This window comes from Pelodiscus sinensis, chromosome 1, assembly GCF_052426305.1.
Source record: "Pelodiscus sinensis isolate ZL-2025 chromosome 1, ASM5242630v1, whole genome shotgun sequence".
Lineage (NCBI taxonomy): Eukaryota > Metazoa > Chordata > Testudines > Trionychidae > Pelodiscus > Pelodiscus sinensis.
This window is the reverse complement of record NC_143052.1, coordinates 241,507,312-241,534,455: the sequence shown is the minus strand read 5'-3', so window position 1 is coordinate 241,534,455 and position 27,144 is coordinate 241,507,312. Positions and strand designations below refer to the sequence as shown.

The following is a 27,144-nucleotide window of genomic DNA, read 5'->3' as shown; positions in this document are numbered from 1 at the left end:
GTAGTTCATCTTTTTTACCTCTGTTGTTTGTAGCACGGAATAACCTTTCCTGAGAGCTGACCCTGTTCCCCACCTTTAGGCAATGCTGCTGAATACTGTCAAAGGAGGATTCGTCTTATCTCCATCACAGCTACATTGCAAAGCAGTTGGGGAGTTGCCCCTACACATGCTCTCTTTCCAGGTGAAAGCTAAACTCCAGTAATTAGTGTCTGCAAAGTGCTGCAGAAATACAAATTGCTGTTATCACTAACACCACATTTTCTCCCCAGTGGCTTTGCATACACATAAAAAAGGATTGATAGAAAAGAACCCTAGGAAACTTGTAGGAAAGGTACCTGTGGGCAGAGGGACAATTGCCCAAATCTCAGCCTATGTGTAGGAAATTCTACATCCCCCTGATAGAATCTATAGGCTGGTGAACAAAAACCTTTCTGCCAATGGCATGAAAGAATTGTTGATAGATCTAAGTGACGAATCATATACACTTGACCTTTGTAAGTGAATAGGAAATCATTACCCAGACAAATTAAAATAGCAAATTCTCAGGTGAAAGCCATACTGAAAAAGGTCAGATGTCAGAAAACTCCAGATGGCAAATAATAAAAAATAAATAAAAGACAAATAATAAAAAAGATTCCAGGATCATGACAGGGTTTCTTAAGCATGAGCCTAACAATTGCTAATATTTGGAAAGAGATTCTTGCCTTCTTCAAGAAGGAGGTCTTCACAATCTCAGGAAACACTGAGCCCATTGGATTTAATTAGGTTTCACCTTGCAGGCCAACAGGTGAATATCTACTGTCTATTCTTTCCATTCTATTCCATGCCATCTTTCCTGAAGCTGCCAGCAAACATAGCAGTGAGAGCCAGTTAGGTTGGTGCTTTTGTGATGTTAATTCTTGACTATATGGAAATCTACCAAACAGTTCATTTCACATGAGGCACTGAGGAAACATCTGAGATGGAAACTGGGTTATGGCAATTTTTTTTGAATAACTTTGGGAGATATTATTGAATTGAGTGTAAGTACCTTGGGAATCTACCAAAAAGGCAGGAGCTGAGGAGCCAGAAACTTAGAGTGGGTGTATTGTTGGACCATGGGGAAACTAAACAAGTGCAGTTGCCCCGATGTGTGTCACATGTGGTGGCAGTGTGTGTGGATCTATAATGGTGTGAATCACTACAAGTTCAAAGAAAGGCCGCTCAACAAGGAGGACCAGCCAAAGCCAACACTCATTGACTTGAGTAGCCGTATGGTCAGATCCAGATTCCCAAGGAACCCAGTCCCACAGGCAGAGGGTCTATCAGGTGGGGGAAATCTGACAAACACAGCAACGGGTCAAAATATTTTAATGTGAAATCATTCGCATCACTAAACCAGGAACACAAACTTCTCCTGCAGTACCACTGACAAAGCCAAATAGATGGAAGAAAGAAATCTTTCTGTTTTAGGGTCATTAAAATAGAAAGAACATTAAATTTTTAGGAGAGCATTTGACACACACCGACAAGGAAACTTACCTGCAAGCTCTGCTTTTTACTTCTGACAAACATCCGAGCCATAAGGGTGCTCAGGCACAAATCAGGACAGGTGAGAGTCCATGCCTCTAGGAGGCACATCACAGAATTTGCAGCCACGTGGAGGGGCTAAGCTGGCTTCAAGCAACCATGGGCTGCTTCAGGGGTTGGACTGAACCCAAATCACAGCAACCTAGCCAGGCTTCCCTACATATGTCACAGCAGAATAAAATCTTCACAGCACAGCACATCGTGGATCTGCCCCAACACATCTCTCCTGCCCCTATAATAGGCGTGTATGGAGACGTTGGAAAGCAGCCTTATGACTGTTTTTCATTATGCACCAAAGGAATCCTCACCCAAATGGACATGGAGGTTTCAGGGGCCCTTTTACCCAACAAAAAGGGGCTGCTGTAGGCATGAGGATCTCAGCCTGCGTCTCTTTTTCACTCCCTTTCACAGTCTCTATTAAAACTGAAAAAGTCTCTTCTTAAACGTTCTGTCCATTTTATGTGATGATGTCTTTGCGTGTAAAACAAAGCCTGGCCTGGGTCTGACTGAGATATCTAATGCGGTTCCCCAATATGTGTGTATTTTGGATGTGCAAATCTAATCCCTCTGAGGCATTTTGGATATACAGTACAATTCACAGAATACTAGAACTGGAAGGGACCTCGAGAGATCATCAAGTCCAATCCCCTGCCCTCACGGCAGGACCAAGCACCATCTATATCATTCCTGATAGGTGTCTATCCAACCTGCTCTTAAATATCTCCAGTGCTGGCGATTCCACAACATCCCTAGGCAACTTATTCCAGTGTTTAACCACCCTGACAGTTAGGAAGTTTTCCCTAATGGCCAACCTAAGCCTCCTTTTCTGTGATTTAAGCCCACTGCTTCTTGCCCACTCATCAGTGGCCAAGGAGAACAATTTTTGTCCCCTCTCAATCGTCTCTTTTCTAAACTAAAACCCAAATCTTTCAATCTTTCCTCATGTTTTCTTGGCCTTTAATTTTTTTTTTTTTGCTCTTCTCTGGACCTTCTCCAATTTTTCCACATCTTTCTTGAAATATGGTGCCCAGAACTGGATACAATACTCCAACTGAGGTCAAATCAGTGCAGAGTAGAGCAGAAGAATGACTTTTTGTGTCTTGCTCACAACACTCCTGTTAATGCAGCCCAGAATCATGTTTGCTTTTTTTGCAACAGCGTCACACCATTGAATCATACGTAGGTTGTGGTCCACTATGACCCCTAAATACCTTTCTGCAGTACTCCTTCCTAGACAGTCATTCCCCATTCTGTATGTGTGAAACTGATTTTTCCTTCCTAAGTGGAGTACTTTGCATTGTCCTTATAAAACGTCATCCTGTTTACCTCAGACCATTTCTCTAGTTTGCCCAGATCATTTTGAAGTATGACTCTATCCTCCAAAGCACTTGTAAACCCTTCCAGTTTAGTATCATCTGCAAACTTAATAATTGTACTCTCTATGCCATCATCTAAATCACTGATGAAGATATTGAACAGAACTGGTCCCAAAACAGACCCCTGTGGAACCCCACTTGTTATGCCCTTCCAGCATGATTGTAAACAGTTAATAACCATTAATTGAGAGACCAAATGTGATATTAACAACTGCAATGAAATTGCTCGGAAAGCAGTAAAGCTGTGGAATGTGCTGTTTACATTCTTGTTTCTATGAAGATTAACAAGGACATTTAAAGATTAAACTGTTTACATAGCATGAATTATGCACTCTGCAGTAGCACCTGGAGGCCCTGGTCCAGGATCAGGCCCCATTATGTGAGAGGTCCTACTCACATGGAACTGACTGCTCCAAAAAGCTAAAAATACAGTGCTTATAACTAAACTAGACTCACATCACATTCCATCTGCCTGCTGTCCACTGACCTGCTCATTAAAAAGTCCTTTATGATGCCATGTGGCAGGTTTGAGAGATCCAGCAAACAGTTTAATAAACTCTCCAGTCACTTTGCCAGCCCACATGCATCCAGGCGAAAAGAATCAGGGTAACAATAAGGCAGGGCTTCTAACAGAGCACTCAGGAACTAAGGACTTATACTGCTTAGCCTTATAAAAAAAGGGGACCACTGACCACACTACTCGGGGCTTTTAAAGCTGCAGAGTTGCCTCTATGCAAAGGTACGAGGGATTCAGTTTTCTGTCTTGCCAAAGCAGAGCCATTTTGCCTCTGATTAAAAGCTCTAAGGTGATTTGGTTTGCTTTTATGTTTTTAGAACTTCTTTAACAAGCTCCCAGGAATAAATACTCCAGCCTGGTTGGGTGGAGCTCTTGGGATGAGTTGGTTGTTTCTCAGCTTTAAGACCCTCCAGATTTCAAAGACATCTATCTCTCAGGGACACTTTCTAGCGATCTGCCCTTGTAACTCTTCCTGTGTCAGGGAGCTGTCCCCATAGGAACCCTAACTGATAGTGCTGATGTCAATTAGTCAGAAGGTGTCACCCAGAAACACAGCACAAGTCTGAGATACCAATGCACCATGAGTATAATTCACAATACAAAGATGATACCATACACACACACACACACAAGATCATCCTACTTAGCAAATCATAAGTTTTCCACCAATACTTTACCTGACATATCTTGCAAGATTAATCACAATTTTGTAATCTTGGTATCAATAATATAAATGCTCACCCATATTCCATGCAGCATCACACAAGTACCTTGCTCATAGGAATCCTAACCCTGGAGTAGGGAGCCATAACCACAGGAACCCTAACCCTAGCTCCAAGTACTGTACCAAGAGGACCCCTAACCCTAGGGTAAGTAGCTCCTACCCATAGAAATGCTATCCCTAGTCCCAAGTACCCTATCTCAAGTGAGCAGCAGCATAGCACTGACTTCCCCTCTAGCCAAGGGGTGTTCAACACCCCTTCTTTCCAGGATCCACCTCCTCTCTACCTCTTCCCCCAAGCCTCTGCCTGAACCCTGCCTCTTCCTGCACCTCTTCTACCCTTGCCCCAACCCTAGTCACCCCTTCCCCCAACCCTCTGCCCCTTCCTCTTTCCATCCCAACAAACAGCTGGGAGTAGTGGGCAGGAGGCACTGGGAGGAAGGGGGAGCAGTTGATTTGGGAACTGCCTGAGGGCAGGAGGCACTGGGAGAGGGGGGAAGAGTTTGGCTGCCAGTGAGTGTTCATCACCCACCAATTTTTCTCCAGGAGTGCTGCAGTCCCAGAACACCCATGGAAGCCTGTGAGTAGCAGGCCCTGGAAGCAGCTACTGTGTTAGTATTTGATGATGCTGATATTAACTGCGGTTTGTCAAACATACTCCTGAGCTATTGGAGAGTGTTAAAGTATATGTCCTTTGCCTGAATCATATTAACAGGGTAAAATCGGCTTCTCTTTTTGAATATAGATGGAGAAAGCTTGAAAATTGCTTTGACACATCTTAGTTATCAGACAGCTATTTGGTATTTATTTGGACAGAGATAATTGAAACCTGGTGATCTCTAGCCATAGCTAAGTTAAAACCATGTAGTTGATTGATTACAAGTGCAACTAGATGATTCTGTTTATAGCCCATTGAACTCTCTGATTTTCATGTACGAGCAGAAAATAATATAATGTCTGTATTCTGAATGATACAGGAGAATGTGTACATTTTGACGTGGAGAGATTTTGCTGGAAATAAAACCCAGAGGAGGTTGTTTTTTTTTTTTTTTAAAAAGTGTTATTTATTTTAGTCTAAAGTTTTGGCCAGATTCTGTTTCTTTATATATATCACAATCAATTTCATATTTAAGAACACTGAATATTTTTAAATATTTATATAGACACCAGTACCAGTTATGCTGAATATGCACTTGCGTGCTTAAAGGGCTACCAGTCTTAGGCCAGCTTGCTTACCTTTATGATCCAAAACCGATGTGTGTTGTTGACTTTATGAAATTTGTGATTTTTTTCCAAATAGATTTTCCCCCAAATTGTTCAATATTTCATGTTGATTTGCACACTGTAAGGTGTTTTCATTTGAAACCTGGAAAACACTGAAGTCACACCCACCAAACCTGGACTGGAAATGCTAGAGGGGCATTTTTCTTTGGTCCATTGTAGATGAGGAGAAAAAAAATTACATGTTAAATCATTATTAACATTTTCTCCCTGTCCCAGCTTTTCCTAGCCATGAGTGCCCCTGGATCACAGATCCGCATCTCTATCACAAGGTGAAGTGTCTTCTTCACAGGGCGCTAATCCCTTTACCAGTCAAAAATGTTACACACAGAAAGCTCAATTAACTGAGGCAAGAAGAACAGCAGGGAGAGAGACTTTTTTTTTCAGCCTGGTTTCCAACCAGCATCCACTCTCATTGCTGAGTTAATGCACAAGGCTATTTAATCTTCTTACCTGCTTCCTTACACACCAAACAGAACATGTGGTCTGAGCAATAGTGCTGTGGCAAAGCAGCCACCAGCTAGCCAGAGGGAGTGAAGGAGCTGAAAGGATCCTGTTCCACCTAATTTGGATAGGAGTCCGAGGACGGCTTAGCTCACCTGTGGGCAGTTTGGGCTCTGCCTGCTGTTCTAAAAGCCTCCAATCAGGCAGAAAGAGAGAGAGAGCTAGCAGGGAGAGGCTATTTCCTTGCTGAAAATGCGAAAATCCACAGAATTACCCAGCTAGGCATCCAAGTCTCAGGATTAGGAGTGCAGGTTACATTCATTATTTTGGAATTTTACTTCCAAACGTGAAACACCCTAAATGAATCCTTGCAGAGATGGTCATGCAGCGCTCTTCTCCCCTACTGTCCCTTTTCACACTGCACCTGCCACTGCGTAATAAATGCAGCCTCAGGCTTCTTAGTGAAGTATCACAAGCGTAGGAACAAACCAGTCTAATTCTGCATTTTTTCTGAGTTTAATTCATGCTTGTTTCTCTGCTGGCTCTTCCAGATTGTTGTGTCGACCCTTGTACTCAAAGCCTGGAGACTCCTGCGTAAGGATATAGACATGTAACATAACTAGTATGTATGTATGCTGCAGTTAAGTGATTTCATTTGGAAAAGGAACAGACACATATGTACAATCCCTTCTAAGGCAGCTCAGCCTGACTTGCCATTGTGTTCTCTGTTCCATTCTGAAGCCCATCTCAAACTCTGCTTGTTTAGCAGATGGCTTGTCTGTTGTGTTCATTTGAGGTTCCAATACAGCAACTAGTCGGGAGACACTCTCATGGTCATTTCTGGTTCAAACAGCATCTCACTGTGCTCAAAACATTTAGCTATGAGTTCCCAAGAAGGGACTTCTCCAGATTCCCCATCATGACTCCCCAGAGAGAAACAACAACAAAAACCCCCCTGCTCATCTGCATTGAACAGCGACCAAGTTGCCAGACTCATTTAGATTTGGGGACCTGCACTTGTGGGATGCCATGTAACCCCAATTCCCAGCCACTGCAGGGAGAGCTCTGGCATATCTCAGGATCAAGCTATAAAATTACCTTTTTAGAGGTTCCTCGTGCTCTCAGGCCCCGGCAACAGGGCTGGCAGCTCTGCCTATAGTATGCAAAGAGCAGAGTGCTTGTCATAGGAGAATCCCTAGTGATGTCAAAGCCAGTGCTACAGGCAGGATCTTGACAGCATAAAGCAGCCTTGGAAAGTCAGTTTCTTGGGGAAAGGGACTAAATATATAAAAGAGTAGGAGCCAGACAGAGCATGAAAGAATAGAGATGGAGAAGTTTCTCATATTCTCTTAATCCTCACATGTGCTTCACCACTAACAGATTGGGGCCTGCATCCTTCCCCTGGCCAACACTTCAGATGCCTCCTAGGCACTGAATTTATCTTTTCAGGGCTACCCTGTTTTTATCTTTTTCTTCTTCTGCTTTGTCCAGGTTGGAAAGCAGCACAGCCAGCCACTTTGGGGCCTGTAAGCCAGAAATATGAGAGAGAGAAAGGCCATCAGTTTAGAAGCAGAGCTACATGACCTGCACATTAATGACAGTCTAGTTTTGATTAAATATGTTTGCTTTGTAACAAGTTAATGATTTTCAGTTCTGTTGCATCCCCTCAGATGAGTTCAAAATGCTGCCGATATTTATTAATGCAAGACTCACATCATCTGGGGAAAATAAAGAAGTATTATTCTCTAGGATACTCAACCCCAAAAGTTCAAAAATCATAACTTACAGATACGTTACCCCCCAAATCTTAAGATTAATCCAACTGCATGAAAATTTTTAAACGAGATTTAATAATGCTTTTTTTGGTCTGTTTTCTTAAGTTTGAATTTTCCTTGTCCCCCACCCAGCCCTAATTGGTATATGTTAGTTACAGTGTTGTTAACTTTGGATGGCAGCATAACAAAGTGGATGCTACTTGGGTCTGAGTTATTAGAGAACTCTTCCCTGCTGGGCCTGACATGATCCTGTGCAAGCTCTTAGGTTGTGTCTTTCCTGTAGAGTTAATTCATGTTACAGTAAAACTCCGATAGTCCGGCATCCAACTCTTCGGAACTCCTGATACTCCGGCATCAAAATGCCAAGTGCTTCTGACCAGCTGATTAAAAAGCCTGCCGCTCAGCATTCGTGCTGGCTGTAACCAGAGGGAGCATAAGGTTGGGGGAGAGTGGGAGGGAGTGGGATCGTTTTACAGTATGGAAAAGAGCGTTTTGCTTCAGGGAAGGGGAAAGGGGAGGGGAGGGGGTGGAGGATCAGGTTACAGCATGGAGGAAATGCGAAGGGGGAGGAGAGAGGGAGGGAGATTGTGTCCTGGCCAGCTGTTAAGCTGTGCTCCTGATTCTCCGGCAAATCTGATAATCTGGCACCACCTAGGTCCAAAAGGTGCCGGATTATCGGAAGTCTACCGAATCTCCATTCAAGACACTCCTCCCAAGTTAGTCTAGTTCGAGTAAGAATGGCCACACTGCAAAACTGGCATTTATGTGGCATTAAGGCTTCTAGGGGCATAGTCCATGGTTCTCAGCACTGGTGCAAGCTGAGCCACCTGTGAATTCTTTACCAGTGAATTGGGTGAAAGCCTGCTTGTCCTTTCTGGGAACAAAGAGGGAATTGTGGGAAGGCATTGTAGGACTAGATACAGGTTGTACCTCCCTAAAACAGGACTCTGGTCTGGCAACATCTGTGGTCTGGCAGGACCACAGGTGTTCCTGGACCACCGAGCCCAGGAACAGGAAGGCATGGCAGTGGGGCTGGGAGTGTGACACAGGACGTTGGCTCACGGAGGTCCAATCTGTAGCAGCACTCAAGTGAAGTTAGCCTGTATCCCCTACACAGATAGTCATGTGGACAACTTTTCAGGGCAGCCAACTCAGGTTAAAAGCTCCAGCACACTGAAGACAGGAATTTTTCCTATGTTTATGAATACTTCTCCAGGAATGACCAAATTCACAATGCTTGCAATAAATTCATGAGTGCTAAGAACACTGTTTTACAGACCACCCCTTGCCAAAGGCAGCACAAAACCAATTGTTTAGAACAATACACAGGCTCATATGCAGATCAGACTTCTAAAATATTCACCTCATGCTACAACCTGTGCATAGTTTTAAATACTTACCAGGCCCTTCAAAGTGAATGGTAGATATTAGTTCACTCATAGCACACGTGATGCCATATGAAAATTAACATGCTCCAGAGTTTATTCTGTTTAATATTGTCTAAAAAGTAAGAGGTTTGTGATGCTGCAATTAGAAATGGGATAGTACCCTTGGAGCTGTATTACACACCATTTACATTTGCATTTACACACATTGTGTAAGAAAGAGGACCTTCAAGTGCTCAGAGAATAAGGCTAGCACATACTAAGAGCACCATCTAGTGGCCAAATTGCTTCCACCACCAGAAGCTAGTCCCACAAAAGATATTGCCTCACTCACGTTGTATTTCTGATACCCTGGGACTAACACAGCTGCAACCACAGTGCATACTTTATGCAAGGCATTTACCAACCTTTCATGTAACTCTAGCTCCAAAGCAGATTTTTTTAATGAATTGTCTTAGGATTTTTTTTTAATAACCGGAAAAGGTGGTGATAAAAACAAGAAAAGGGGGCCCTCACTCTCCTGGATACTGAAGATCTGTTGATTTGCAACAAATTAGCAATAGAGCATGTAAATCTGGAACTCTTTGGCTTGACCTGCTGTAGCCATCCCATTTGATGTGCAAGAGACCCCCACCTCTCCAGTTAATGGTGCAAGTTTCATTGTTCCTAAGGTGCATGAGAGAGGGGGGGATGTCTGCTGCAAACTTTACAAAGTGTTCAGCTCTTCCTCTGCACCTTCAGTTTATTTGTCATTATAAAGCTAAAGCAGCAATATCTGCATATGCAGTGTATCCTTCTTTAGCTGAAAGCCACAAGACATGGTGGCTGTGTCTACACTGGCATGAATTTCTGGAACTGCTTAAAACGGAATACTATTCCGTTTTCAGTTTTTCCGGAAAAGGAGCATCTACATTGGCAGGCTGCTTTTCCGGAAAAGCCCTTTTTCTGGAAAAGCGTCTGTGGCCAATGTAGACGCGCTTTTCCGGAAAAGAGTCCCGATCGCCATTTTCGCAATCGGGGCTTTTTTCCGGAAAAGATTACTGGGCTTTCTACACTGGCCCTTTTCCAGAACAGTGTTCCGGAATAAGGACTTATGCCCGAGCGGGAGCAGAATAGTTTTTCCAGAATAGCGGCTGATTTTGTACAGTAAAGCGTCGTTGCTTTTCCGGAAATTCAAGGGCCAGTGTAGACAGCTCGCAGCTTATTCCGGAAAAGCGGCTGATTTTCTGGAATAAGTGGCCCAGCGTAGACACAGCCACTGTGTATGCACAGCATATGTTTTTGAAAGAGATGTATACATCACATCAAAAATAATTTTCACCAGACCATCAGTGAATGCTAATGCCATGCAAAATTCTAATATTTAGTTCCCAGTACCTTTGTCTAAAGAAAGAGGACATGGGTGGGAGGGAGGTGGGAGTATGGTAGGTAAGACACAAAGTGATCATAGTGCATCACAGGGGAAGAGTAGTCTCCTGACCTCCTTACTCAAAAATAACTGACTCGTGCTTGTTCAAACTCCCTTATTTTCCTCACAACCACACATACATTTACATTCAGATAAAGAGCAAGCCCGAAAAATTTAAGCCTGGAAGGTGAAAGTATTCAGAAGTGATGAGAGACTGAAAACAAAGCTTCAATGGGAACTCCTTGTCTTATGCAACTTTAGTGCTTGCTCTTGCTCCCACTAGAATACATTTAATTATTAGTCTTACAAATGTTGAACTATGTACTGGGAAAATAAAATAGTTAAAAAGGAACTAATTTTTCAAAATTAAAAAATATGCCAAAGAAATAATCACCGCAGCAATGTCTAGCGACACGCAAAGGAAAAGCAACTCTTATCAGAGTTGCAGGCTGTGACTCCTACTGTATGTTTGGGTTGAAATTACTGGCTCTTCCACCCTTAGATCCCTCGATATTCAGCTCAACCCAAAGATGTATTCCAGGCCTGCCTCCCAGGAAGAAGGAGTGAAACATTCCATTGAATCTTTCAGAGTAAACACTGGGGGTATCTCTCTAAACTACGGGGATATGGTCGAATTAAGATACGCAACTTCAGCTACATTAATTGCATAGCTGAAGTCGAAGTACCTTAACTCGACTTTTGGCACAGTCCACACTGCAGGAAGTTGAAGGGAGAACACTCTCTCTTTGACTTCTCTTATTTATTGTGGAAACAGGGCGTGTCCCTCTCGGTTTGAATTAATGTGTCTTCACTAAACCCACTAATTCAAACCCTGAAAGATCAACAGCAGCAGTTTCAATCTTCTCTGCAGTGTGGATCTACCCTGTGTGTTTCTACCTCATCCAAGGTTGAGAGAGATTGGGAGAAATGAAAACATATGGAAGAGTTACAGGCCAGGTTTAAGATAGGTAAAGGCTGGTCTGGCAATTAAAGTTCTACAACTGTGCTCCTGTGTGGATTGACACTAAAACAGGGGTGGGTTGGGAGAATTTTTTGGGGAATAAAAAATGCCTGTGATACTGGACTTTTTGTTTTAACAGTTTTCATGATTTATGTCCCTTTGCATCTCCACCCGCTTGTGATTTTTCCTAGCATATATTCATGATAAAACAAGCCCAATAAGAACACACCTCAATCATTTTGCATTAGCCTTTCTCTCTAATGTTTTGCATGAAGGTTAAAATGTTTTCCATACTCAAGTTCAGCTGGTTCTTCCTCTTCCTCCAGTTGTTTCTCCTCTGCCAAGAAGTGCTCAGTTATCTGAACCACAAAAAATGTTTACAAACAGGATTGTTTTTTTGACTAACTACTTCTAACAACAACATGCAGAAAATCTTAAAAGTGAAGCTCTTCTCCAGAAAATACTATGAAAATGGCATTTTTAAGTTAATAAGTTTACTTGTTACTTATACTTCCTTTCCCGACAAGGCTCCAAACCAGAACAGCATTTAAAGATGTGAACTTTAAGCTCTTTAAGCTATAAAAAAATCTGCATTTCACTACTCCAGTTCTTAACATCATTTTGGGATTGAGTGACCAGATTTGCATTATAATATTTTTAGTATTATTTTCCATTACAGACTTTATGCATCCTAATATCTTTTTTGCTTTTTTTGACCACAGCTGTGTGCTGAACAAAGATTTTCATTTGGATACCTACAGGGATCCCCAGGTCCCTTTCCTGAGGTGATACAGTTAATTTAGACCTCTACAAGTAGCTTATTTTCCCCTGCTGCTAATTTTTTGCCATGATGAAATTGTCCATTTAATCTTATTCTCTGCTTTCTGGAGAGATAAATAATGTAACACCAATATTTAAAAAGAGGCTCTAAAGGTGATCCTGGCAATTATAGACCAGTAAGTCTAATATCAGTACCGGGCAAATTAGTTGAAAATATCATAAAGAATAAAATTGTCAGACACGTAGATGAACATAATTTGTTGGGGAAAAGTCAATATAGTTTCTGTAAAGGGAAATCATGCTTTATTAATCTACTGGATCAACAAAAAAGTGAGCACAACTTGATTTATTCTTCACTGAATCCCTGCCCAGGATGACTGCTGAAAACATCTAAGAAAGAAAGACAAGGGAGGGAGAGGGTCAGATCCAGGCTGGAAATGAACTCTGGCTCTGGAAGAATACCTGAACTTTAAGCTGCAAGCAAGAGCAGTTTGTCCTCAAGAATTCGGCAACTTGCCTAATACAACATTTAAGGTGAGAAATTACTTTTTGGATCCACTCGGCCTCTGCCCCCTACCCTGGCAGGAACGTCTCCCCCTTATGTTCACAAAGGTTGTGGAGGACACAGCAGGCAGCCGCAACTTAGGGGATGTTCTGCTGACCGAGGTCCAGCCAGATGGGGAGGCGACGGTACCTCCCTTTCAGATGATCAAAGGTGCCCTCCACAACAATGCAGGCCCCTGCCAAGCCTGGTGTTAAAACGTTCCTTGGTGGGGTCAAGGTGAGCGGTGTAGGGCTTCATCAACCAGGGGAGCAGAGGGTAGGCTGTGTCTCCTACAGTGCACATCAGCATGTCTATGTCCCCCAGCCTGATGGTGCAGTCAGGGAAAAAAGTGCCAGCGTGCAGCTTCTGGAAGAAGCTGGAGTTTCGGAAGACACGTTCATTGTGCCCTTTCCCCGACCATCCCATGTAGATGTCCATGAACTGGCCATGGTTATCCATGAGGGCCTGCAGGATCATCAAAAAGTACCCCTGGCGGTTGATGTATTGGATGCCCGGTGCTTGGGGCCCCAGATGGGGATATGTGTTCCATCAATAGACTTCCCCCATTCAGTTGGGGAAGCCCATGGCAGAAAAGCTGGTGACCATGGGGTCCACATTGCCCAGGTTGATGACCCTGCACAGCAGGATGATGTTGATGGCCCTCACCACCTGTAGAAGGATACACACAGAGAATCACAAGGTTGCCAGAGCCCTCAGGAGGTCCCTGAGCCCAACTGCCCTCCACCCCACACACCAGGAACAACCCTAACTCGGCCCATCTCCTGGTGGGGCTTTGTTAAGGCAGGACTGAAAAACTTCCACCACCACCTCCCCCTTCTCTAGAGAACCCCACTACAGAAATGTAGTTCACCATCCTCCTGGAACAATAGCACGAGAGTACCATACCTGCATGCCTACGGCCCCAAAAGTTGATCTCCCAACTCCGAACTGGTTCCCAATGGATCGGTAGCTGTGGTGAGCTTCCAGAGGGCGATGGCTACCTGCTTCTGGAGGGGGATGGCGGGTCTCATGTGGGTGTTCTGGTGTGTGAGGGCGGGGGCGAGCCATTCAGACAGCTCCATGAAGGTATCCTTCCTCGTGAGGACATTCTGGAGCCACTGCTGGTCATCCCATCGCTCTGTGACAATCCGGTCCCACCAGTCAGAATAGGTGTCCAGTCACCAGAAGTGGTGGTGCACAGTGTGCAGGGGAGGGCGGGTGGGATTGAGCTGCATGAGCAGCACCTGGAGAGAGGTGAGGAGGGGCCCCGCAATGAGCTGGGGGTCCTGTTCCCACAGGGCCACGAGGGCAGCCAACAGAAACAGCACCAGGAGATGCAGTGTGTGCTAGAAGATTTGTCAGCTGCTCAGAGTCTGGCTCCATGTCTGGAGAGCTGAGGTGTCCACAAGGGCAACCACAGCAGGCAGAGAAAAGGCTTCTCAAAGGAGGTTAGCAAAGGAGAAGAGACTGAGACATGGCTGCACAGGGAGGGTTCCTTTCAGCTTGAGCCTCAGATAGCCTGAGGCAGCAGCTACAAGAAGTGAGTGCTGTCCTGACACCCTGTCTGAAGTGCTTCTGGGTGGCCTTAAATGTGATTCAGGCTCCAACCAGTGTGGACGCTCTCTTTTGCAATAGCTCTGTGCTACTTCCATGGGTATTTTCTGTGTAGACGCGCTATTTCGAAATAAGCTCTCAGAGTATTTCTTCTGAAATAGCTTATTCCAAAGTAAGTGTGCAGTGTAGACCTGCTCTTACAGAGGTAACTGGTCAGAGAGAACCCAGGGGCTACCACGCATGTGACTCCTCCCAGCCTGGGGAAGAGCCATGACAACACTCCTCTGCCCAGACCCTGCCTCTCCCCAGCCCTTCCTTGCGTTCTCCCTGCCCCTGCTCAGCCTTTGCTGTGCCCCCACCCTCCTCTTCTCCCAACCAAGGTGGCCCAGAGGACTAGCGGAGCCAGCACCAGCAGCAGGGGTCCACTGCCCCCTCCCCGACAAGCAGCAGTAGGGGAAGTGCAGCCAGGCTGCCCCATTGCTTTGCTCCCCTGGCCACTGTGTTGCTCCGTTTCCCACCAGGGAGTATGGGCCGGTTCTGCTTCTGCCTCTTCCCTCCCGGAGTGGCACTTCCGGGAGAACAAAGCAGTGGTGTTACCTTGGTCTGCTTCCCCATCCACGTGGGTGAGTGTAAGGAGGGGGACAGACCCCTCCTTCAGTCCCTCCCTCCCCCCATAGTAGCCTGCTGACCAGAACTTCCTGCCCACAGCATTTGGGGCATGTGACCCCTCATGCCCCTCCCCATGTGCCACCCTGATCACTTGAAATCTATTTTATGTGGTTAATAAACTTATTTCAAAATAGCTATTGCGAATTTGGTGTTATTTCTTGTAGAATGAGGTTTACCAAATTCGAAATAAGCGCTCCGCTATTTCAAATTTATTTCAAAATAGCTGTTTGGCTGTGTAGACGCTAAGAAAGTTATTTCAAAATAAGGGCTGTTATTTTGAAATAACTTTGCTGTGTAGACATACCCTCAGAGATTAATGAGACATGATTTTCCTTTGCTGCATTTGTGCTGGTTAGACCCTACCAGATCACAATCTTCTAGATATTTTGTTATTCTCTTACAAGTATTGATTCAACTAATTTTCCAGGTACAAGTCTATAATTATCTATAATGAAAGCAGTGTATCTCTATAACGAAAGGAGGAACTGCACATGGCCTCTTTGGATAATTCACACGCTTTATCTTAATAATAGTAACACCTTTGTTTTTATAACTCCTCCATTCAAAGTACTGCAGTCATTTTAAAAGCCTCAGTATTAAACCAAACACCATAAGGATGTATTCAGGCTATCACACTTATGAGGAAATAGAAGCACAGAGAGGTAGCAGGCTCCTTATAGTTGATCTGGAAACAGAAGGACAACACTATATTGCGGGCTGCTTTTCACTCTCAGACTTCTACCTTCTGCAAAAATGATGTTTCAAACAAGATAAAATCCTGTGGGGTCAGTGGTTTTATTTTCTTACCTCCTCAGTTTCATCTTTTAGGTCAATTTCAACAAAAGCAGACAGGTCTTTCTAAGAGAGAGGAATGATTAGAAGACAATGACTTGAGTGAACTGAAAGTCTTTAAAAACAAAAATAGGAACAAAATGAAAACAAGAATTAACATACAGTAAAAACTAGGAATGTAAACTTGCACTTCATCAGTTAAACAATTACATGTTGTTTAACCAGTTAACCACTGAAATGGGAGTGGGCAGAGGCTGCTCTGGCTGGACTGGAGTGCTCCCTGCCCACAGTGCACTGGGCCAGGCTGGAGCAGCCCCCTGCCCACAGTATGTTGCTCCAGCCCCTGTTAATTAACCATAATTGGCAAGCCTGCTTACCGGTTAACCATTCACATCCCTAGCAAAAACTAACAAGTGACTACCAAAGGCACAGGCCAAAATTGGGTGTCTAGCTGAGCTTTCCTGGTTATTTATGCCAATGGCTCTCAAGCTTTCCAGACTTTTGACCCCTTTCAAGACTCTGATTTATCTTGTCTACTCCCAAGTTTCACCTAATTTAAAAACTACTTGCTTACAAAATCAGATGTTCAAATACAAAAGAGTCACAGCTCACTATTATTGAAAAATTGGTTACATTTTCATTTTTACTCTAAATTACAAAATAATCCAATTGGAATATAAATATTGTACTTACATTTCAATATATAGAACAGAACAAACAAGTCTGCATGAAATTTTAGTTTGCCTTGACTTTTTATGCAGTCTGTTGTAAATCTAGGCAAATATCTAGATGAGTTGATATACCCCTGAAAGACCTCTGCATATCCCAGGGGTACACGTTCCCCTGGATGGGAACCATTGATTTATACCACACACAACACTGTGGTATCTGAACATCTAACTTAAGGTTCAACAGAATTGTACTGGCAACTTTCTGAATACTTTAGAATGGTTTCTACAGCCAGGGCCCACTTTTCATATTTCAAAGGTGGAGAAAGCTACTGGGAAGGGGAAAGCTGTCCTAGATTTGATTGTAATAAATAGGAACTGGTTGACAATCTGAAAGTAGAAAGCAGCTTTGGTGAAAGTGATCATGAAATGACAGTTCATGATTCTAAGGAATTATAAGAGGGACGACAGCAAAATAAAGACAACTGATTTCAAGATGCCAGACTTTAACAAACTCAGAGAGTTGGTAGGTAAGATACTATGGGAAGCAAGTCCAAGAGGAAAAGCAATTAAAGGCAGCTGGCAGTTTTTCAAAGAGACATTATTAAGGGTGCAAGATCAAACTATTCCACTTTAGAGGAAAGATAAAAAGTATGGCAAGAGACCACTTTGGCTTAACGAGGAGATTTCTAAATGTTCTAAAAATCAAAAAAGAGTCCTAGAAAAAGCAGAATCAGGGTCAAATTGCAAAGGATGAATGTAAACCAATAACACAAGTATGTAGGGATAAAATTAGAAAGACTAGGGCACCAAAATATCAAACTAGCTAGAGACATAACATGTGTAGCACCCCTCTCCACCCAGTTACCTTCTTTAATGCCAATCTGCCTACAGGTTTCGGTGGACAGGTCTGGGTTCTTCTGGATCCTGTCACCCATTCAGCAGGGTGTATCTTCTTTATTTTTTCCTATGAATTTATTTGGCGGTGCCTCCACCCCCCTTACTCCTTCCTGGCAGGGTCACCAGGGCAGTTTGGGAGGAAAATTCTAACCAGAGGGTAATCCCCACTTACTTGCCAGATAGTTGGAGACTTCAAAAAAATAACACAAACACATACAATCTATTCAACACAATAATTATATTAAACAGGAAACAAATATAACATAACAGGGTAAAACACTATTTTTAGGTTCACTGGTGCCCACTCTGCTAATACCTGTGACTTGCCCCAGTTACATGACTTGATGTAGCAAATGTAAGATTAGTGTCCCGTTGGTACGCGTACTTTCTTAGTGCCCTTGATGACCTTGACCACAAAATTCTTCTCTGCAGTGGTTTAGCAGTGTGGCTGACTGGGTTCAGTACAGCCCAAAGGACTCAGAAGTGGGAGAAGGTGGTAAATCCCTCCACAGCTTTAATATGCAGCAGGTTATAAAATCCCCAAACTCTTACTCCCTGGCTTGAGGACACAGTTCAGGAAGTAGGTGGGTCCCCAAAACAAATTCCCTGACTAACTAAAAGCTGAGGCACTCACAAACTCCATGAATGTTCCCCAGGTTCAGAGATGACTCTGAACTCCACAGTCACTGCAGAGGGCTGATCTCTGCTGGCAGGGACCCTACTCAGGCAGGAATCAGGCTGCTTCGGTCCCAGGATTTCCCCTCACCACAAAGGGGTGCAGGGCTCACGGTGCAGATTACACAACTGTACTAAAATCCAGACTGTAGTCTCCTAGCCCAGCGTCCAGACACACACACAGCAGGCAGCAGCCCTGAACTAGCAGGCAGAGCAGAGCTGACCATGTGGTGACTGGTCTCACCTAGGGAGCTGGAGGGATAACTCAGCCTGGCTGGGGAACTTTCCCAGCAATTTCTTCTTTATGTATCTGCCGAGGCTTGAGTTCTGAGATCTTTGCAATCCCTTCTGGAGTTGGTGACATTAGTAATACCTAATAAGCCATACAGGGAGCATTCAGAAAGGGCAACTCCTTATTCCACTGTACAGAGCTGTTGTGTCTTCAGCTTTATTTTTATTTGTTTTATATTTATTTATTTCAGTGGAGAAACGTGAACTTGTCAGGGACAGAGTCACTCAACCTATTCTCAAGCCCCCTGATTTGGGCCATCCCAGAGATACCCCAGTTCTCTACAGTCAGATGGGGAAGCAGTTTTTATAAAATAGCAGAAGAGGCTCCTGCAGAACTTGCAGTTAGTTAAGGCCATCCTATAGAAAGAAGGGGACACGATGCGCAGACATTACTCATGCACACAGTCTCAGTTTAATTCAAACCACAGCAGGACAGAGTCCTCTGTCTAGTCTTCCGGTTAGATGCTCAATTGAGCACTCCTTCGAGCAGAGCAATGGGAGAAGATCTGGCCCTGATCCAAAGTTTTTACCCCTTTCTAGCTCTGCACTAGAGTTTATTGAAAATAACATAATGAAACTGAAAGCTCCATACAGCAGGGCACACACATTCCTCTGAAAGGAATTTCATTCCAACAAGAAAACCCATCCTAGCCTCTCCTCCTCTTCTCACTAGTGAACCTCATCTCACAATCACCTCCTCATTTGCTCAGTTTTCCAAGGAATGCCGAGTAGTTGGCGGGACTAGAGTTACTTGCCTCTACTTCCAGGAGAACCTCTCCCACTTTTAAGTCTTCAATCTGTGCTTCCTACAGGTTTAAAAGGAGATGGGACTGTTTGCAAGTGAAAGCAGAACAATCAGAAAGATGCATTTTGTGCTTATTAAATTCATGTTTACTGACCAGTAGCCCAGCCGTGTCTAATCCAGTGCCACAGTCTTCTTGGCCAAAGTCTCCATCCTTCTCTTCTTTTTTCTCATCATCCCCTTTCTTATTCAGCATCACCTGGCTGCACATAAAAACAAAAACAAACACACACACACACACACACACACACACACACACACACACACATAGATTAACAGACTGCTGATGTTTGACTAAAGTATTCAACTTACCAACATTTCTTATAGTATTGGTATCTAGCCCAATGGCCTTTTCTGCTTTTCAGAAATGCAGAGTGCACGCAGACCCTATTGATTTCAATGGCTTTATGCATTTTTAAATGTCCTGTACAATGTGGCAAGAGTCACTGACTTTCAAGTAATTTCCCATGGGCTGGGAGCTGGCCACAGCCTGACTCCAGTTTGGGGACAGAGTTCCATCCAGCATACCGGCCCCAGGCCCTATGCAGTGTCTGTATGACCTTGCTTTACCTGGCTTATGAAATCTTTCATCCTTAAAGCAGAGCAAGCAGTCCATGGTTTTAAAGCCAATTGCCTGTTTCCAATTCATACCTATGCAGTCAGGTTCTACTGGCACTTAACAGTGGCAAATGTGCTTCCTTCTTATTTTAATGTTTTGTGGTTGCTTACCAGCCCTCTGCTTCATTCCCTGTGCTCTCTTCTGAATTCCCAGCTTCTAAAAAGGAAAAAGCTCTTTTAGCACGTTCTTTCAGACACCAAAATAACCTTTTAACCCCAGCTAACTTCTCTCCCCCTAAGGACATTTTGGTTTCCCGCCTTTTGCTATTCTAGTAAGCATTGCTGCCTGCTTCCTCCCTCCCCCCCACCTTTAAATATGTCCACTGACCTCCTGTGTCCTTACTTGCTGCCCCACTCTATGACTCTTCAGGCTGGCAGCAGCCTCGGCTGTTGTTCGTGTCCTTGAGGGGAGTCCTCACACGGTTGGTCTAGCTGGGGTTGGGTTCTGGATACCTGAGCACAAGTTGTCCCCAGTGTCACAGCATTCCAGCTGTGCTCAGTCCTTGGAAGGAGCTGGTCAGGTCAGCGATGTCAGACCAGCCCTTTAGACTGGCACGATGGTGCTCTCCTGCTCTAAGCTTTTTGGGCCAGCAAGTCTCCTGCAGGCTTACACCTAGCATCAGAGATAGGGTGGTCCCAAAGTGCAACCTTGTGGAAGGCTGGTGCCAAGCCAACCAGGACACTGAGGAAAACCTATGCTCGGGTATCTAAATCCCTACACAAGCTAGAGCAGCAGCATGAAGACACCACCTGAAAACACAAACAGCAGCAGAGGCTTCTGCCATCCTGAAGAGCCATGGAATGGGGCAACAAGTAAGGAAATGGGAAGAGGGTGAAGGTATTTAAAAAGCAGGATGAAAAAAGAGAATGTTACCGAAAAAGAATAGTAAAAACAGGACGAGCAACAATACATAATATTAAGATTAGCCAGTTCCTACTGCACTTCTCGGACAGAGAAAATGAATGTTAAGGAAGAGTAAGATGCAAACTCTAGTTTTTCCAGTTTAAACACTACTCCCAGGTTGGTGAAGGATAAGGAGCAGTGACTTCCCTGACACTGCATTGCATTTTATCCTTTTCAGATGGACAAGTTAGCCAGCAGAGAGAGAGAGAGTGTGGGGGGAGGGGTGGAAGAGGTGGGGCATGGATTTAAGGTTTGGCAATTCCCATTGCTTCTGCAGAAGACTTAATAGCTGCAATGTCAAGAACATTGCTTGATATGAAAATCCCCCAAGGGACTAAATGCCAGAGTGGCTGCACCCTGGGGTAAAGCCACACTCCCAGCTTCTCTCTGTTCCTGTAGACTTGTGGTTGGAATGTTTTTTCTTTTGTGTTTAAGGACACATTTCATGCTCTGGCTTTGGTAGACACAGAAGCGCGCCTGCAGGTTTTTTGAGGGCCTGTTGTGGCCACAGGTGAGGAGCCAGGTTCTGAAGGTGTAAGACTTTGCTGTATGCCACTTCCCTGACAAAGAGCTTAGGAGGGAGCTTTTTGAGGGAGTTACTTATTTTTGGTTGTAAAGGGAAGAGAGCTGCAAGAGAAGTAGAGTGACTGAGAGAATCTGGACAGCTTCTAGTCTGCATGAATAATGCCATGTTCCATGAGAGACAAATATATTGCATGATAGTGTCATGGAAGCTGCTCTCATCTTCTGAGAGATCTATATGCATCCATTTAAAATTAGCAGAGTTCATCTGAAGTTGCTCACCACTGGCTTTGTGGCATGGTTGTCTTAAGAGGCTCCATGCAAATCCAATATTTGATAGGAGCAGGCAGATTTTCTGGTAAATACCAATCTTAAAAGGCATGGCTGGGTCCAAAACTGGGATATTCATTAAGAGATGGCTACATTTATTTGGGAATATTCCCAATTTCCCAAGTGCTTGGGAGGTGACAACACACAGATGCTTTGAGGTGAGCCGTGTTGAATTGTTGCAAGTATATGAAAACTGGGTAGGAATGGTGGTGAGTCTATGTAAGTGACTGTTGATAGTCAATAGATAGCTAATTAGTGTATACTGTAGGTAAAGAGGATGAAACTAATTTTTTAGACTTATGGGTTTCAATAAGGTCACACAGAGTGCTGTGTGCATAAGGAGGTCTTTGCCCTGAACATGCTGAAGGCAAATTAATGAAAAAAAATCTATTTTCTATCATCTACCCAAAGTCAGGAGAAGAACTGAGTGAATAAGAATGGCCATACTGGGTCAGGCCAAAGGTCCATCTAGCTCAGTATCCTGTCTGCCAACAGTGACCAATGCCAGATGCCCCAGAGGGAGTGAACAGAACAGGTAATCATCTTGCGATCCCTCTCCTGTCATCCATTTCCAGCCCCTGAATAATAGAGGCTAGGGACACCATTCCTACCTACTCTGGCTAATAAGCAGGGCTCACCAAGCGGCGGCGAGCCCCACTCGCCAGCCACACGGTTTCGCATGGTTCTGCGTTCTTCGCATGCACAGATCGTTCTGTGCATGCGCAGATCGCTCTGCGCTGGCTCTTCCGGGTTGTAATCTTCTCCCCACGGGCGAGTAGATTACATTATTTGTCAAGCCTTGCTAATAAGTATTGGACCCAACCGTTATGAATTTATCTAGTGGTTTTTTGAACCCTATTAAAGTCCTGGTCTTCACAACATCCTCTGGCAAGGAGTTCCATAGGCTGACTATGTGCTACATGAAGAAAAACTTTCTTTTGTTTGTTTTAAACCTGCTACCTATTAATTTTATTTGGTGACCACTAGTTCTTATAGGATCTCATAATTATGGGATTTCATAATTATTTGGTGAATAATTGAGTTTTCAGTTTTCGGCCAAAAGGAAAAACAAATTAAATTTCATTTGAGTGTGATGGGGTTTCCCCCCTCCCTAGTTTTTTCATTGCTTAATTCTCATGTAAGAGGGATTGATTTGGGTTTTTTTTACACCCTTTTTTGTTTTTCAAACTTAAATATTTTGACTTTTTCATTTGCTGGTGTTCACTGAATTCACAAATCATTTCAGTTGACCCAAACCTGCGTTTTTCAGCAAATAAGCTGTTTGAAAAATGTCACCAGCTCTAGTCAAGAGAGAGCAAATAAGGTATAAAACAGGGACTGAATTTTAAGATACTGAGCATCATCAGAAAGGTGAAGATACTGCTCCATTCAGGAGCCCTATCTCTGGAATGCTATCTAGATAATGGAACCAGGGTGGACTTGAAGTGATTTCCATCATATACGTAAACAGTTTGGTTCAATGGCTGTCAGCACCCCCACTATACACATTGTTCCAGCACCCCTGGAATGCTATTACCCATAATGTTCACTGGATGTGCGTGTGGTACCCATCCTTCTAAATGAGACTCAAAACAGTTTGAACTTGTTGGGAGGTTATTTCTTTGTATTTCATATATTGGTCACATTAAGCCTAGGCTGCTGGTGGACCCTGTATATTTTGTGTGGGGCCTGGAAGGGAAGGAGGGTGTAGGCCTGGGATGGGAGTGGGGATGAGGGATTTGGGTGGGAGGGAGAGTGCAGGAGAGTAGGAGGGTAAGGGTGCAGGGTCTGGGAGGGGTGCAGGAGAGAGCAGGGGTTGGGGTTACTTACCTGGTACAGCTTCCAGGGGGGCACAGATTCCCTTCATGCAGCTCTGCACACTACAGGGAAACACTCCCTAAAGCCACTGCTCCCTCTGCTTCCATTGCCTGAGATTCCAAGCCAGTGGGAGTGGTGGAGGGCAGAGCCTGCAGAGAGCACTTCCCGGCGGTGTGCAGAGCCACTTCCTCCTCCTGCCAGGCAGAACCTGCTGGCTGAATGCAGCCCACCAGGCTCAGGCCTCTCTCTGCAGTGGGGAGCTGGCCTGCTGCTGCAGGGGGGATGAGCTCCAGACTTTGCAGGCAAGATCAAGGCAAGTCATGGGATGGATCCATTTCGTCAAGTGGACCCAATTTCTTACCAACTTCTTGCAGTGTCTTCTTGATCAGGCTGGTAAGCTCAGGCTTCAGTGGGAGGCTGCTGACACTTTTACTCCTATAAAGATCAGTTGTTTCTGTGAGGACTCTATGGATGCCAGGTGCTGTTTTTGTTAGTAGGACCCCCTGCACGTAGCTCTTATGAGATGGGTTTACATCCTTCTCCATTTTGTGATTTTACATAGAGGAGAGTCATAAGACCTCTAAAGTTATCAGGCATGGGCCATGGTTTACTGACTCTCACTTGATATATTTACTGAGTGAAAAATCTTGTTGTGTGTGGCATTTAGTATACCTGATGGCGGGTATCTTTGTGACATCATAAGCACCATCATTAGGTCATAGCAATAAAATTAACAAACCCTCACCAGAGTTTATTTCATCACTGAAGCAGCTGCTCCCCACCACACATATTCTACAAATGCCATGTGCACATTTTCAAAAGAAGTGCCAAGATTTTAAAATGTAGTTGACAAACCTGGAAAGTCCAATAAGGTGGTCTGCTTTCTCTGTGCTAGACAAATCCATTTCAACCTCTCCTTTTTGCAATGTGCAGCAGTGTATGTCCGGCAGGTTTGGAGTGGAAGGGATCCAATAGAGGGCCTCTTAAATTCCTTTATCAGAACATTTCTAGTGCACTGGATGTTGCCACAGGTCAAGGGTATGCAATATTTTTGATTCCAGTAATCTAAAGAGTTAACAGCCTGGGTGCTGAATGGTGATACTTTGTTTTCTACTTAAAATCTTTTGAATATTGGAGCAGGAATATGTGACCAGGAAGAGGAAGAGGGACAAAATTACCTTCATCCACAGACTGTTGGCACCTGCCCCCCATACTTTTCCCAGTCATGTTGCCTTTCTGACAATCAGGTTAGCCAAGTGAGTATCTGAGGCCTATACAGTAAAACCTGTGTTATCCAGCACACTCGGGAATTAGGGCGTTCCGGTTATCTAAAAATTCTGGTTATTTGAGGGTCCCATCAACCTAGGAAAAAACAATGGACAATAATAGTAAAACTCAAGTTTTTAATATTGGTAGTTTTGTAGTGTGAGGCAGTTAGTCTCACATTTCTATTTTGAGGTAAAGATTATTAGTACTTCTTAAGTAAACCAAGCCAGGCTGGGGGCAATGCCTGGAGATGTGAAAGTATTGTGGCTGGGGGCAATGCAGGTTAACAAAGATTTCTGGCTAAGAGAGTGCCGGATAACAAAGGTTTCACTGTAGTAAAATCACTATAAGGAGTAACCAAAAGCTAATTGCTAGTGTAACAGAATCTCTGTGTTGGTTCTAGAAGCTTGATTTTCATGGGTACCACACCTCAGAACTGGGATGCTTACATAGTTCTGTTTTTGCAGAGGAAATGCCGCTTTGAAGGTTAATATTAGTTCAACCCTTATGTTGTAGTGAGAATCTAGAATGACTTGAGCTTTTTGTTTCCAAATATGTCCAACAAGTGTACAGTAAGATATGGTGAGCATTATTTGAGGGGGGGGGAGGCACACTGGATAAATGCATTTAAAGGACTAGAAAGAACCAAATAAGTAAAAAAATCACTGGCTGACATCATCTTATTCACATCCATTGCTTGGCCTAATAGACAGTTCTAAATTCAAGGACTGTAGACACAGCCCAGTGTAAGAATCTAATGAGCTGGAAAGGGATGTGAGAAAATTCAAATTTGGGAACTGGAACAAAGGTTTATATTGTATCCTAAGTTACTTTTAGGAAAGCTAGAGCTGATCCATAGCTAAAAGGCAAATATGATGTCTGTGGGGTAGGATAACAGCGTGCTTTCTATCTGCAGCGTGCTTTCTATCTGTACTAAACCTGTTATCTTTCTAAGGAAGGAGTCTTGGAGGGGCAGACATGTTAGTCTATAACTGAAAAAATCTTAAGAAACAACAAATGGTCCTGTAGCACCTTAGGCTGTGTCTAGACTACATGCCTCTGTCGTCAGAGGCATGTAGATTAGACACATAGGCAAAGTCAAATGAAGCCACAATTTAAATGATCGCAGCTTCATTTAAATTTACATGGCTGCCGCGCTGAGCCGACAAACAGCTGATTAGCTGTTTGTCCACTCAGCGCGCTAGTCTGGATGCTCCCCTGCCGACATCAAAGCCCTTTGTCAGCAGCCCCGTTATTCCTTGTGGGATGAGGTTTACCGGGGCTGCCAACAAAGGGCTTTGATGTCGGCAGGGGAGCGTCCAGACTAGCGCGCTGAGCGGACAAACAGCTGATCAGCTGTTTGTCGGCTCAGGGCGGCAGCCATGTAAATTTAAATGAAGCCGCGATCATTTAAATCGCGGCTTCATTTGACTTTGCCAAACAAACAAATCTATATGGCTCCGTCGACGGAGCCATGTAGTTTAGACGTACCCTTAGAGACTAGCAAAACATGTTAGTCTGTAACTCACAAACTTTTTTGGGCACAACCCACTTCTTCAGATGAATGGAGCAAGGGGTCCAGAGGTATTCATCTGAAGTGGGTTGTGATCAGGAAAGCTCATGATACCATCTACATGTTTTTGTTAGTTTCTAAGATGATGCAGGACTATTTGTTGTTTAAGTGTTTTCTTGAGATGGAGATTTTAGAATACCTTAAATATGGAGCTGTATTGGCAACTCCAGCCTCCACCCTTATTTCACATTGTTTTACAACTACTGACTCTCAGGATACTGGTTGTCCTTGATGGTTTTAATGTTTCAGGACTGGCCATTTTCTGGGAGTACAAGAGCATTATGAAGGGAAAGAAAAAGGACTCAGAGGAGGGACTGGGTAAGCTTTTGCAGACAGAACAAGTTACATTTTGCCCTTCCTCACCCTGACCAACCCGTCTACTCCCCATCATTCTACTAGCAGTGTCAAGGCACTGCAGGGAGCACACAGCAGCAGAGACAGCTAGGTGAAGGCATCCTGGCATGGAATAAATAAAGCAACAGCAACAGGCCCAGAAAGCCAACAGAGAACAGGAAACCATTGGGGGTAGGAAGGCCAGTTTGGAACATCATCAAGGGCTCCCTGTGTCCTGAGAGGGGGTTTCACTGGAAGGCAGACTGAGGTGGGAATTGAGTTAACTCTGCACTTGTCCCTCAGCATACAATGATAGTGGTTATAGTTCCAGCTTAGAGTTCTGCATTCTTACTATACATGCTTGATTTAATTAAAGCGGGTCTGTGAAGCTATAGCAATTCTGCACTGAAATCAGCTTTGGTTCCTGTGGTAAAAATCACTAGCCAGATGTCATAGGATTTCTTCTCCCTACACCACAATGGCCCTCCTTTCTGAGGGTACGTCTACACTTGTTCCCTAGTTCGAGCTAGGGATGCAAATGTAGGCAACCGAAATTGCTAATGAAGCGGGGATTTAAATAACCTGCGCTTCATTAGCATGATCTCGCCAGCACGTTACTCTGCTCAACAGCTGATTCAAACCAGGAAGCGTGCGCCGGGGCGCGTTAG

At 44.1% G+C, this 27,144-nt stretch overlaps 1 protein-coding gene across 6 annotated transcripts; it reads right to left on the bottom strand.

Moving 5' to 3' along the window:
• Positions 1-6,092: 6,092 nt before the first annotated feature.
• On the bottom strand, positions 6,093-25,739 carry C1H13orf46 (chromosome 1 C13orf46 homolog). Of its 6 annotated transcripts, XM_075918321.2 has the most exons (8): positions 23,666-25,736; positions 19,842-19,887; positions 19,210-19,315; positions 15,792-15,842; positions 11,732-11,796; positions 7,269-7,432; positions 7,007-7,061; positions 6,107-6,498 (listed from the first exon to the last, which is right to left on the bottom strand). In XM_075918321.2, the coding sequence occupies exons 1-6, from the start codon at positions 23,847-23,849 to the stop codon at positions 7,360-7,362; spliced, it is 525 nt and encodes a 174-aa protein (XP_075774436.1). In that variant the 5' UTR covers positions 23,850-25,736; the 3' UTR covers positions 6,107-6,498; positions 7,007-7,061; positions 7,269-7,359. The 6 variants fall into 6 exon arrangements, with proteins under 6 accessions (XP_075774444.1, XP_075774436.1, XP_075774404.1 ...); XM_075918329.2 differs by having other exon boundaries at positions 6,093-6,498; positions 7,007-7,432; positions 11,667-11,796; positions 23,666-25,739; XM_075918289.2 differs by lacking the exon at positions 7,007-7,061 and having other exon boundaries at positions 6,119-6,498; positions 23,666-25,735.
• Positions 25,740-27,144: the final 1,405 nt, after the last annotated feature.

Coding starts and splice junctions, on each gene's coding strand:
- C1H13orf46 (XM_075918321.2), bottom strand. CDS start 23,849: ATGGAGAAGGATGTAAACCCATCTCATAAGAGCTACGTGCAGGGGGTC. Junction 19,888..23,665: donor GAAGACACTGCAAGAAGTTG/GTAAGAAATTGG, acceptor TTTCCTTTTTAG/AAGCTGGGAATTCAGAAGAG. Junction 15,843..19,209: donor TAGACACGGCTGGGCTACTG/GTCAGTAAACAT, acceptor CCTCTCTCTTAG/AAAGACCTGTCTGCTTTTGT.